A 14,536-nucleotide genomic window follows, 5' to 3' on the forward strand; every position below is an offset into this window, starting at 1 on the left:
TTCTTTCGCCGGTTAAGCTTAGGCTGTGAGGATTCGCCTGTCCCTGGACCTTTTTTCCCTGTCTACTCTCCTCAACAGCCCCCACCCTTGCGAGGACTTTTCCCTGTCTCCTACTCTTCACCAGCCCCCACCCTTGCGAGGACTTTTCCCTGTCTCCTACTCTTCACCAGCCCCCACCTTTGGACATTCTTGTTCCTCTACCTTCACGCACCTGTTGGGAGTTTGCGATCAGCTCGGGAGAGTACTTAGGTTGCAGACTCCCCTCCAGTCCTGGCGGGTCGTTCTGTGTTCTGTACGCTGGTTCTGTACGCTGGTTCTGTACGTTACCATCTACTGCCGTTTCCTGGAGTGGGACATCGTCTTCGCTCTCTATACTTCCACGGGAGGATCCCTTTGTTCTCACTCCAGACGTCGTGCCATCTTGTTGCTACCATCACCGCCGCGTCTCCGGTGTGAGACGACGTGCCAGCCATCACCACCTGTCGCCGTGTGCCTGGAGTGGGACATTGCCTTCGCTCTCTAATTCTCTATGGGAGGACTCCAGTGTTCCCACTCCAGACGTCAACCCGGCTCGCCATCGCTCCCTATTCCACGGGGGGGATGGCGTGTTCTCCCTCGGACCCCGGCTCGCCATCGCTCCCTATTCCACGGGGGGATGGCGTGTTCTCCCTCGGACCCCGGCTCGCCATCGCTCCCTATTCCACGGGGGGATGGCGTGTTCTCCCTCGGACCCCGGCTCGCCATCGCTCCCTATTCCACGGGAGGATGGCGTGTTCTCGCCCCGGTCCCCTGGGACCCCCTGCGTTCTGCGCTGCCCGTCTGCAGCATCCGAGGAGGAGGAGGAGGATTCCTTTCAGAGCAGCAGAGCCCTATTCGGGGTAGGGACGAAGAGGTTCCCTGTGCCCGGCCTCCGCCGTTGGATTCCTGTCCCTGTCTCCAGCCTGGCTCTCCGGGCCTCTGTCCCTGTCTCCAGCCCGCCTCTCCGGGCCTCTGTCCCTGTCCCCCTCTCCAGTGCCCCTAGTCCCTTAGTCTGTTCGCCTGTTAAAGGCACAGTGCCGCAGTTTTCAGATTCCATGGACTCTAGTGTTTTTGTGTTCTCCCTTAAAGGGACTGTGCCGCTTTTTGTTATATAATAAATATTGCCCTGTTTTGGGCTACTCTCATACCTGTCTTGTGTTGTGCTATTGGGGTCGGTTTCAAACCATAACAGAGGCACTCTTTCGAAGTTGGTTAAGGTTAGAGTTTGTCTTAGAGCAGGGCGATAGAACGCCAGCCCTGATTCCAAACTCTAACCTTAACCAACTTCGAAAGAGTCGCCTAAGCTTAACCAGTGATAAACTAGGCGTTAGGTAGTTTGCTGCTGGTCGAGGCGGAAATGGGCGCATCACGCAATTGGGCGCACGTGTCACATGACCAGAAACGTCAGTGGCCAATCAGATCGCACCAGAAACGGCAGTGGCCAATCAGATTGGCAAAATGCGAACGCGGAACGCGGAAGCATGAACCGGTTGGGATTTGAATAGACGCGTACAGGCCGAGTAGGGTATATCTGCAGAGCCGCAAGCCCAACGTCTGGGCGGGGCTTCGTGGCTTGTACTCGGTTTGAGGCAGGCCTTCGGGGCTTGTACTGATTGATTGATTGAAAACTTTATTAACAGATTGCAGAATGGGTACAGTACAGTACAGCTCAATACATACAATTGTTAAGGGGATGCAGACCAGAGAAAGACTTTCGTCTTGTTTACATCAGGGTCCCCCATTTTCAATTCATCATAACGTATATGACACACGACATACAGATAGACAGTACTGCTACATCTATACATTTATGACATACCAGATTTGCAAATACAGTACTGTTTGTGATACAAAAAGAGTCCAGAAAAGAGTATATACATTTGACGTAGAAACTGTACATTGGAGGAGGTTGGGTAGGTGGGGTGGGGTTGGGTGGGGGGGGACTGTACCTTGGGGGGGGGGGGGGGGACTGTACACTGTATATTGGAATATTGTCAAAGCCATACTTGGTCATTTACTGTACATTGGAGGGGGTTGGGTTGGGTTAGGACATTTGCAGGGGCGAGTTTCGAATTGCAGTCTCCCGTAGGTGTTCTTTGAGAGTGTTTTACAGCTTTGGGTAGGGTGTTCCACATTGATGTGGCATAATTGCGAAACGTGTTTAGTCCCTTGTTTGAGCCGAATCTGGGTTTAACATGATTTGTGGAGCTCCCTCTGGTGTTGTGATCGTGGTATTCACTGACCTTTGGGAAGTATTTTGACATGTACATGGGTACCTTGGTCGTGTAGTGTATCTTGTAGACCAGGCCCATTGCAAGTTGCTGTACTCTGTCGTCTACTCTAAGCCATCCTAGGTTGTCAAAGTGGGCAGGGGTGAGGTGGGTTCTAGGAGTCAGGTCAAGCAGTAGTCTGACCAGTTTGTTTTGAGATGTTTGTCATTTTGTTTTTAGTGCCTTTGAGGTGCTTTGGTACCATGAGGTGCAAGCATAGTCGTAGTACCCTTGAATGAGTGGTTACTGTGCATGGGCGGGGCGTCTGGGCTTGTACCTTGTCTTGTTTCCTGTAAAACCCGGAAGTAGTCAGTTTGTGCTGTTTATTTGTAACCCTAACCTAACCTGCAACACGGAACACAGAAATGCAAATGCGTCGAGTCCTCACTGCTTGTAAAAATAAACAGCACAAACTGACTACTGCACAGTCAAACCGAGTACAAGCCCGAATGCACAGTCAAACCGAGTACAAGCCCCGAAGTCCCGCCTCAAACCGAGTACAAGCCACGAAGCCACGCCCAGACGTAGGGTATATCTGCAGAGCCACAGAGCCCAATGTCTGGGCGGGGCTTCGTGGCGTGGACGGGTTTGAGGCGGGGCTTCGTGGCGTGTACAAGTATTGTGGCCTGGACAAGTCTTTGCACTACTGCGCATGCGGATGAGGGGGGGGGCTCTCTCGCTCGCGCAACTTTCGTCTTGTTTACATCAGGGTCCCCCATTTTCAATTCATCATAACATGACATACAGATAGACACACAGTAATGTTACATCTAGACATTTATGACATACCAGATCTACAAATATACAAATATACAGCACTGTTTGTGATACAAAAATAGTAGAGTAAATATAGAGTATATACATTTGAGGGGGAATAAACTGTACATTGGAAGAGGTTGGGTAGGTGGGGAAAACTGTACATTGGAGGGGGTTGTCAATACTTTTATTTCATTTCTAGCACATGTTCATTCCACGACAAACAAATGGAATTGACTGTGGGATTTTTATGCTTATGGTAAGATTGTTTCATATTGGTATACATTGGTTTTACCCTTGATATATATATATATTAAGTCTTCTATTGAAGACGCAGAACATTACATATAACTGCTGCTGGATGCACCACGTTTTAGTGGAGTTAGGAAATTAAAAGCTCTCTTCCCCCACCCCTTTTTTCAGTACACCCTTTGCATTGTAAACGAGAGAGAGAGCGAGCGAGAGAGCCCCCCCCCCTCATCCGCATGCGCAGTAGTGCAAAGACTTGTCCATGCCACAATACTTGTCCACGCCACGAAGCCCCGCCTCAAACCCGTCCACGCCACGAAGCCCCGCCCAGACGTTGGGCTCTGTGGCTCTGCAGATATACCCTATTGTGCGGCTCTGCAGATATCCCCTATTGTACAGGCCCCTCCTCGTCTAGTTTTTTACCAACAAACTTGCATTTTTCCGCGATCTGATTGGCCACTGACGTTTCTGGTCATGTGACATCTGCGCCAATCGCGGGACGCCTGTTTCTGCGCCTATTTCCGCCCTCTAACAGCCTGCAAACTACCTAACGCCTAGTTCTATCACTGGTTAAGCTTAGGCGACTCTTTCGAAGTTGGTTAAGGTTAGAGTTTGGAATCAGGGCTGGTGTTATATCGCCCTGCTCTAAGACAAACTCCAACCTTAACCAACTTCGAAAGTGTGCCGCGATTGGCGCAGATGTCACATGACCAGAAACATCAGTGGCCAATCAGATCGCGGAAGAATGCAAGTTTGTTGGTAAAAGACTACACAAGCCCTGCTGGTCTCTGACAAGAACAAGTTACAGGTTGAAAAAAACCTCAGCTCGGAACTAGGCAAAATCTGCACATGGCTCGCTGATAACAAACTATCATTACACATGGTCAAAACAGAGTCCATTCTCTTCGGTTCAAATAACAAACTCAGCAAGACCGACGGCTTCTCAGTTACAGTGGGTGACAATATTGTCACAAGGAAAGATGAAATTACCTACCTGGGCTCCATCCTAGAGGCTAATCTTTCCTGTGACAAAATGGCATCCAATGTAATAAAAAAAAGTCAACAGCAACTTGCAATGGGCCTGGTCTACAAGATACACTATACACGACCAAGGTACCCATGTACATGTCAAAATACTTCCCAAAGGTCAGTGAATACCACGATCACAACACCAGAGGGAGCTCCACAAATCATGTTAAACCCAGATTCGGCTCAAACAAGGGACTAAACACGTTTCGCAATTATGCCACATCAATGTGGAATGCCCTACCCAAAGCTGTAAAGGAATGTGAATCACTACCCACTTTCAAAAACACTCTCAAAGAACACCTACGGCCACGGGAGACTGCAATTCGAAACTGGCCCATCTAAATGTCCTAACCCAACCCCCTCCTATGTACAGTAAATGATCAAGTATGGTTGTCAATATTCCAATGTACAGTTTTGCTTGTACAGTTGTACAGTGTTCCCCCCCACCCCTCCTGCCTAACGCCCCCCCCCCCCACCCCACCCACCGAACCACCTCCAATGTACAGCCCCCACCCACCCCACCTACCCAACCTCCCCCAATGTACAGTTTTTACGTCAAATGTATACTCTTTTTGTATCACAAACAGTACTGTATTTGCAAATCTGGTATGTCATAAATGTATAGATGTAGCAGTACTGTATATCTGTATGTCATGTATGTCATATATGTCCTGATTAATTGAAAATGGGGGACCCTGATGTAAACAAGACGAAAGTCTTTCTCTGGTCTGCATCCCCTTAACAATTATGTGTATTGAGCTGTACTGTATTGTACCCATTCTGCAATCTGTTAATAAAGTTTTCAATCAATCAATCAATCAATCAATCAATCAATCAATCAATCAATCAATCCTATGTATGGGACTGCGGCACTGCAGATATACCCTACTCAGTAGGTGCGGAAAAGTAACCGGCCGAGAAAGTGCCCATCAGTTAGGCCAGCTCCCGATTGGTTTGTTTAAATGTATGACTAGCTGTAATCCCGCCTACTCGCCTTTCTCTTCAATAGTATTGGTCCAAATAGAAAAGCCAACCCCCATCCCGAGTCAACGCTTCGCAATTGGCAGAGTAACATTTAAACGGTTGAGCGGGTCGTTGCTGTGTGACAGGATAGTTTCAGGCAGACTTCATAGATGAGCAGTAAAGGAAACACGATAATTTCTTTATTTTAGTAAGTGTATTGTCTAGTGAATATGCAATAGCATTGGTTCCTAGGTCGGGGACTTACATTGGATTCCTTTTCGTTAATTTGGATATCAACTTTGAAGGTAACTGTTAAAATCAATAGCGAACGTTAAAGCTAACATTAATTAACTCTTGTAGCTAAATCGTGTCAACTAGCTAACGTTATACAGTAAACGTTAACCGTCTTTAGCTTGCTGTGTTAGCGTAATGTCTAATATTAGTGTTGTGCATCGTTAGCGGACGTTAGCCATTTCAGCTTTAGGTTAGCCAACTAACGTTCGTTTGTCAACATTGGCTTGAGAGTTTACGTTAGGTTCGATTTTTGAAAGTGGGGGAAATATATTTTCTTCGCACACAAACGTATGTTCAGTCCAGGCAAGACACGTAACAATACCTACAAAGTAGACTAGCGTTGTTTGTAGCTTAAAGTAAATCAAACTAGCGGGGAGGAAGGTCATCGCAACAGCGCATGTACTACTGGGAGAAACTCTGCAAACGCCAAGTAGTAAACATTAACTTTTACACTCAACACGTGCTTTGTCTACAACATTTAGTCATTGGGACCCGTATTGAATGTATCATGTTTGAGAACCCATCCTAGTGACTTTCATCGTAGTCAATATACGCGTGCCGTGTGGCGCCATGAGCATAGTAAATAAAACCTGGGAGAAAACTAGTTTGTCTGATCGTTACAAAACTCGCAGCAACAGCGTTGAACTACAATGTAAAACCATAGAAGCTAAAATGGCAGCGACACGGCCGAGAGTGAGCGGAGTGTAACTCTTGAAGTGTAAGTAAGTTAGGTAACAAGGCCCACTTGAGTCCATGTACTGTGGCGATGCAACAAACATTAGTCTAAATAAGATGCTATAGTATATACACTATACACCCTTATACGGTTGAGCCATTCTTATTTTGACAATTAAGCCTACTTATATATTATAGGCGATGATGGCTTTCCCGTCAGTATTTTAAACGTCTTCTTGCAGTTGTAAGCTCTGCGTTTCACTCCCAACAGCAGCAAAAGCCATAACGTTTGCAGACACGGGGATCCTTTTGCCACATGTTCTAATCGTAGGCGCCTACTTTTTAAATGAATACAGAAACCCAGCCTATAGTGTTTTCACGGCGCGTCATCAAACCGCAAGTCGGGCATTTGGGATTTATTGATTGATTGATTGAAAAGTTTATTAACAGATTGCAGAATGGGTACAGTACAGCTCAATACATACAATTGTTAAGGGGATGCAGACCAGAGAAAGACTTTCGTCTTGTTTACATCAGGGTCCCCCATTTTCAATTCATCATAACATATATGACATACATGACATACAGATAGACAGTACTGCTACATCTATACATTTATGACATATCAGATTTGCAAATACAGTACTGTTTGTGATACAAAAGTGTCCAGAAAAGGAGTGTATATACATTTGGCGTAGAAACTGTACATTGGAGGAGGTTGGTTGGGTGGGGTTGGGTGGGTTGGGTGAGGGCTGTACATTGGAGGTTGGGGGGGGGGGGGGGGAAACTGAACGTATCCACCGTTTGATTGAAAAGATTGCAGAATGGGTACAATACAGTATGTATGGCTCAATACACACAATTGTTAAGGGGATGCAGACCAGAGAAAGACTTTCGTCTTGTTTACATCAGGGTCCCCCATTTTCAATTCATAATGGAATTTATGACATAGACATACACAAATGCATACATTTACGACATGCATGACATACAGATATACAGTACTGTTACGTTTATGACATACAAGATATACAGTACTGTTTACCAGAGATCCTAACAGAAACTATATACATTCGAGGGGGGGGTTGACATTTACGGGGGCCAGTTTCGAATTGCAGCTTTATGTCACAAATGCATCAGTACTAAATACCTATATGTCCCTATGCCATAAATGTCATGTATGTTGTGTATGTCATAAATGTCTATGAATTGAAAATGGGGGACCCTGATGGAAACAAGACAAACGTCTTTCTCAGGTCTGCATCCCCTTAACAATTGTATGTATTGAGCCGTACTGTATTGTACCCATTCTGCAATCTGTTAAATAAAGTTTTCATTCATTCATTCAGCCTCCTGAAGGTGGGTAGGGCTAGGGATTCACATTCTTTTACGGCTGTGGGTACGGGTAGGGTGTTCCACATTGTTGTGGGATAATTGCTAACCGTGTTTAGTCCCTTGTTTGCGCTGAATCTGGGTTGAACATGATTTGTGGAACTCCCTCTGCTGTTGTGGAATTCACTGACCTTTGGGAAGTAGACATGTACACTTGGGTATCTTTACTTAGTGGTTTAGTGTATCTTGTAGACGAGGCCCATTGTGAGCTGCTCTGTCATCTACTCGGATGTCAAAATGGGCAGGGGTGAGGTGGGTTTTAGCCTAGGAGTATTGGTCAAGCAGGAGTCTGACGGTCTGACCAGTTTATTTTGTGATGTTTGTAGTCTTGTTTTTAGTGCCTTTGAGGTGAAGTACCGATCAGCATTTCGATCCAATAATGTGTATTGAAATCACCTTGAAATCACCACGAATCCCAATGAACAACTTGCAAGTTGTTTGTTAATGTTGCAGTTAAAAAGGAAAATTCACACTAGGTGTAGAGAAATGTCTGTTTCTTTCTATGTGTTGCACAAAACATTCAGCGTTATGTGTGAAGAATATCAGATGTTCTCGGCTAGCACTGTAATTTTGCAACACAATTCTCACATAGAAAGTCATATTCATTCCATGTGTTTCATCAAATCTGTAGGACATCGTCCTCCGCTTTTACTGATTATTTAAGTAGAGTTCTCATTCTCGTGTTTATTTCCTGTTGCAGTCTTATCAATAGCTGACGGGAAATAAACCTGGGTCCAAGCTGCTCCCTAGCAATGCAATTCCACTGATGTGTGCACTGCAGTAAAGTTATTAATTCTGATTCATTCTAACAACCTCTCTCTTGTAGGCTGTCACCATGACGTCTGTATTTGCGACAATACATCAAATGATGCAACTGTTCGAATGCAAAATACAAGAATTCAACAATGACATTGATAATGTCCACATGGTTTGGCTTGAGGAGATCCAACTGGAGGCCAACCGTATGTTCTCAAGGTAGGATAGAGTCGACGATACTTATATATAAAAAAGAATCCCCTTTCTCCTAAGCAGGTCTGGAAAAGTATGGATGATGTTTTTGGAAGATTTCCTGATGTTTTTGGAAGATTTCCTGATCTTAGGAACTTGGTAATTTCTTAAGTGCAGAAAGTATGTAGCAATATTATCTGTACTTTTCAAACATGTATCAAATAACATGTCTGCATGATTCGGGAGATCTCATGATTTGATTTAGATTCTTGGGGTCATGGTTGGGTTATTGGTTCAATACATGCATAGATTTGAATCTAGATGCTGTTTTGAGTTACTTTTACCATTTGAGCGGTAGACACTTTAATGGGTCTCCCAAAGAGCAAAATCGCATTGAATCAAATGTAAACCTTTACTCTTATTAAAACCTTGTACGATTTATTTTCCAGTTTAGTCACTATATGAAACTTAAGTTAAATGCAATCAAACAGAAACATGTTACTGGCAATATAATTTTTTTAATACATATTTGCACCTGACAATTGATCTGTCATGCCATATTTGTTGACCTCAGACATGAGAATACTAGAAATGGTTTAGGGCTGCAACGATTAGTCGACGACGTCGGATCATTAAAAACTCGTCGATGCAGAATTTTTTTCGCCGATTAGTCATTAAAAAAAAACGTTTTAAAACTTTTTTTTGCACTACCTATCTTTGTGAAAGTGGCTTCTCAGCTCTGGTCCAACTGAAGACGAAGCAGAGGAACAGATTGGACATTGAGCATGACCTCAGAGTTGCTTTGTCTACCATCACCCCAGACTTTGAGACTCTTGTCAGGAGCAAACAACATCCCCAGTTATCCAATTAGTTCCCTGGGATGTTAAGCTAAGAAGTCTGCTATATATTTTTTGTTTGTTATTTAAACACTTCCACTTTAATTTGTATTTAATTTATTTATCTTGTTATGAGTGCTTGTTGTATTGTTCAAATACATTTTGATTTAAAGTTGCTTAAGATCCAAATTCAAATGTTTCATGAGTCATTATTTTAATTTGCTATGGGATCATCATGTTATGTTAAGTTAACTGTTAAGGCAGAGGGACTGGACAACAGGGTGACATTCACAGGTGTGCAGACTTGAGCATGTGAGGTAAAACATGCATTGGAGAAGGAGCCATGCCCACAGGAAGCAGAGATTGAGGGTGTGACAAAAATAATCGTTAGATTAGTCGACTAATCGAATGACAAAAATAATCGTTAGATTAGTCGACTAATCGAAAAAATAATCGTTAGTTGCGGCCTTTGAGTCATATTACTCAGCCGCTAAACATAAATCATTTTGAACTAACTAAAATCATCAAAACCAGTAATGATTTGGGTACGGTCGGACCAGGCTGGCACGAAAAAGTGCGCCCATAGTTGAAAGGTCGCCAGTAGAAGACTGGTTGTACTGGGCAGCACCAAGCATAGCTGAAAAAGACATAGATGGCTTTCTTGACTAGACTCCTTTGGGACAAAGGACAAACTTTGCTGAACAGTGTGTAGCAAAGTTATATCTAGTAATTTTCCTTGATTTTCTTCAAGGGCATGTCATGGTTTCTCCAGAGCCCTGTTGTACTTGTTAGCAGCTTAGACCAGCCTGAGGAATGCCTCCTCTCCTGGGTAAATATTAGGGCTGACCCCAACTAGTTGACTAATCGATCGAAAGGAGCCCTAGTCGACTGCCAACCTCTTAGTCGAATGCAAAAAAAAACTAAATTATAATAATGTATACTATATATATATATATATTTTTTTAATCATTCGTTCCAAAAGCAAAGGCCTAGAAGCGTGGCTAACACTGATGGCGTGCACACCAGCGAACCTAACTGCCTAAGAAAACGGGCACAGAGGCACTGAAAGAGGATTTCCCCGGTCTAATAAACGCATGTCCATCAGTGGACCAATTGCATGCTTTCGCAGCTGACAAGAAGCCTTCAGTCGACTCCTTCAGACATTAAAGGAAAACTCCAACATTTTGGGAAATTAGCTTATTTAACATCTTCCCTGGAGTTAGACAAGAAGATACATACCTTTTTTGTCTCTCTGCATGCATTAGGCCAGGGGTGCACAACTTTTTTTGAACCAAGATCTACTTTTTAATTTACCACCTAGCCGAGAGCTACCAGCCAAAATTGTATATTGTAAGCAGTCATTTGAGGCTTTATAAAAGCAGCATAATGAACGCAAATCTGTCAGTGCCGAGTCCGACCTCATCTTAAATACCAAACAGCATTGCTTGTTGTAGTTAACAAGGAGAGGCAGAGTTGATTTTTTTTTAATCAAATTTTATTAATCGAGATCTACCTGTGGGCACCACTGCATTAGGCTTAGGGAACGCCCACACCGTTAGCTTAGCTTCATCACTGGAAGTGGGTCAGACCTTTACCCTGAAGTTCCCTACAGTCACGAAATACACTCCCTAAGCCTAATGCATGCAGAGACAAAAAAGGTATGTATCTTCTTGTCTAACTCCAGGGAAGATGTTAAATAAGCTAATTTCCCAAAATGTTGGGAGTTTTCCTTTTTAATAAACACCCCCACAGCCCAAATGGAATGATTTATAAATATATTTTTTGCATTGGTGGGGTAGTCGACTATCGGCATATTTTGGCCAATCAAAGTCGACTATACAAATCCTTAGTCGGGGACAGGCCTAGTAAATATAGATTACAATGGAATACTGAAGCTTTGGAAGTTGGGAACATGGTCAGGTTTTTATGTTCAAGGTTGAGTGTCTGTTAACATTGTGACAACACTCGCTTCATAAACTGCCACAAGGGATACTGGGTCTCATTCCCGAATGGATTTATGACAAAAAATGTCCTCTCAGACAGGTTTCTGCCAATTTAAGACATATTCGTGCTAGTAGCGCAATTCCCCAAATTTTCCTGAGATCGGATTTGGCCGTGGCTGTGAGCAGAATTTAAGAGTGCTGAGTGATTGAAAATTGTATTAACTTGACGGACTGTGTTCTTCGTTCGTAATGGCTTTATTTGGGAGGAATCATAGTGATTCCTTCATGTCAACGCTACAGGCCTCCTTGGAATTAATGACTTAATCATAATTAAAATAAATATGACAATATTTGTACGATAAGAAATTACGCATTTGATGTCGGAAAGATAAATAATGGATTCATCTGATCACAGGGCAGCTCGATTAACCATATCTGAACCAGCTATTTTGGACAAATGTATAATTACTCAGATATTCAAACACAATCGTGCAATTATTGAAAATAATAATAATTTAATGCCTTCTGTGTGGAATTTGTATTTGTTACATATCTGTTTAATTGGTTAATTATACATTTGAAAGAATGCAGGTTATAGCCAACAACCAACATGATTGGTACAATGGGACAGACATTTGTTAGCTATGTATCTAATCAATAAAACAGATATTGATATACACTATGTAGCCTAGTACACCAACACTGCAAATGACAGTGGATAAATAAATAAGAACTAAAGCTAATCGTGTGGAAGTGGACTGCATTAATATTCCATAATGGGTCTTGTGTGCGCCAGTATGGCCTGTGTCTAATGAATGAACAGTAGGCTTACCGTATATTATTCTAGTTACTTGTTTCATTAGGATTTAGTAGATACTATATATATGCTCTGCCCTACAAACAGTATAAGTAGACTACGTAGGGGAGAGCATATATAGTATCTACTAAATCCTAATGAAACAAGTAACTAGAATAATATAAGCCTACCTTTCATTCATTACTGGCGCACACAAGACTCTGGCGGCCTTAATGTGTACAGTACTGTACATATATTAAGGCCGCCAGAGAGAATTTTGATGGGTCGCAAAGCGCTTCCGCATCCATTTTCACACGGCTGCATCATTAGTTGCCTTATAAGGAGCTCTGGAGGCGTTGTTTTGTATGCAAATGACCTGAACGGGGAGTCGGGGACACACGTTCGCGTTTCACACTGGTGCCATTCCCCAACACTTTAAGCATCTTCCCCGCGCGTTGGGGACTCAGAGTGAACTTGTCATTGATTCTGTCTCAGTCGGTTCCAAGATAAGTCTTCCAAGAGAACCCTTTGGAAAATATTCGAGAATGAGACCCACTATTCTTTGGCAGAGTGTTCTTAGCATAATTTGCCTCCGATACTAACCTAGCCACCCATTTCTCCTTTATCTCAGCGATTTTAGTTGCGAGCCAGAATTGATGCCCAAGACTCCGTCCCAGAAGAAGAGCACTCGCAGGAGGCGTGTGTCTTCAGCACGTCAGGAAGAAACCCGAGCCAAGCGACGGTTGGTTGCTTTGTCTGTCTTGTGTTATTACCAAAGAGGTTAATATGGTTAGGTCATTATTAGCAAGACTGACATAATGCAATAGCAACCACCCGCTTAGATTTCTATTTCAATGATATTTTCTCAATTTATCCTAGTTCACTTGTCTGAATGGTTAAAAAAAAAGTGAAATATTTCATTGATATGAACTAGGGGTGTGACGATTCGATTACGATTCTTCAGGCAACGATTCAATGCATCATGAAATCTCTTCATTTGACCACGATTATCAGTTAATAAAAAAAATATTACACAAATGTGGCTGGGGGAACTGATTCACTCAGCATGAATAGACTAAGTCAATAAAAACAATACACACTTTATTTCGATTAATTTAGATTATAATCGATTCTAACATATTCAAATCGATGCATCGAATCGAACACATTAGAATAGATGCATTTCAATTAATCGATGCATCGTTGCATCCCTAATATGAACCCAAAATTGTACCGATACCAGTATCGGAAATGCCTCCGATACAGCCTAAAATGCTGGTATCGGCGAGTACACGTAAAATCTATGCTCCGATCCCATATTACGTAATTTATCAACTACTACGGTATATGACGGTATGACTTTCATCAGCGGGTGATACTCGTTATCACCATACATAACGATTTTTCTGGAGTAAATATCTTAATCATAACCATAGTTGCAAGACGTTATAATAAAAATTTCTTATCTTTGTTTCTACATAAGCAAGCACACGTTAATTTACATCCACAACATAACTGTGGTATCTTAAGAATGATACAAGACGCTTATATTGAAACGCTTTGACATTAGGGTCGTTCTTTCAACCTAAACGTGCACTTTCTTCAACCTCAAACCTAAATTCCTTAGTGACCCGTGTTACCAACGTAAACAAACTGCACAGCGCGCACATACAAGACACACAGATATGAAACGACATACGGAACAAATAACGTATAACAGAGGCTGAAATGAGACCATGACTCACAAACTCGCGACAGTACACATACAGATGCACAAAATTTTATCTGCATTGATTAACTGATAATCAAAACCCAGCTGATGCCGTTAAACCCCTGTAGCGAATCACCGAAGCCAATATGCACACAGTCGAACTGGAACGGTTTACCAACCATACACTCCCGGCATTCATAACTGGGACTAGGGCTGGGCGATATGGCAAATCATATCGCAATAACGATATGATGATGATATCATATTTCTTGATATTGTTATAAGTAATAAAAATATATATATATATATTTTTTTAAACAACAGATCTATGTTTATTTTGCAGCAATTCTTTGTCGTTGCCGCCATCTTTAGTGTTACATCCCCTCTCGCACCAGTTCTCAGGCTGCAGCTGGTTTAAAAGCGAAAGTAAACCGGCTTCTCTGCTGGCTGTGGCAGGGGAGTTAACCAGTTCTGGCTCTGCTAGTTTATTTTTGATCTTTTGGCGCTTTTTTGGTGGACAAACCACTGCACACGTGACTGGAGTCTAGCTCTGCTAGCACACATAGCCTACTGTGTACATACTGTTTCAAACTGTATTTTAAATTAGAAAGCAAACAAAATAAATGGACAAGAGAAAAATAAATCTCAATTTGGTC

The 14,536-nt window shown here is 42.8% G+C and overlaps 1 protein-coding gene across 4 annotated transcripts in view; it reads left to right on the top strand.

The window, feature by feature from the left end:
- The first annotated feature begins 5,409 nt into the window (after positions 1-5,409).
- Positions 5,410-14,536, top strand: part of incenp (inner centromere protein) — a 67,165-nt gene continuing 58,038 nt past the window's right edge. For 3 of the 4 annotated variants that reach the window (XM_084334540.1, XM_084334542.1, XM_084334543.1), the window contains exons 1-3: positions 5,416-5,590; positions 8,473-8,621; positions 12,801-12,911. In XM_084334540.1, coding sequence (XP_084190666.1) covers positions 8,482-8,621; positions 12,801-12,911 — 251 coding nt within the window. In that variant the 5' untranslated portion in view covers positions 5,416-5,590; positions 8,473-8,481. Of the gene's footprint in view, positions 5,591-8,472; positions 8,622-12,800; positions 12,912-14,536 lie in introns of all 4 variants that reach the window. The other variant, XM_084334541.1, reaches the window with a different exon arrangement.

The sequence above is a fragment of the Notolepis coatsorum genome (assembly GCF_963971535.1).
Source record: "Notolepis coatsorum genome assembly, chromosome: 18".
Lineage (NCBI taxonomy): Eukaryota > Metazoa > Chordata > Actinopteri > Aulopiformes > Paralepididae > Notolepis > Notolepis coatsorum.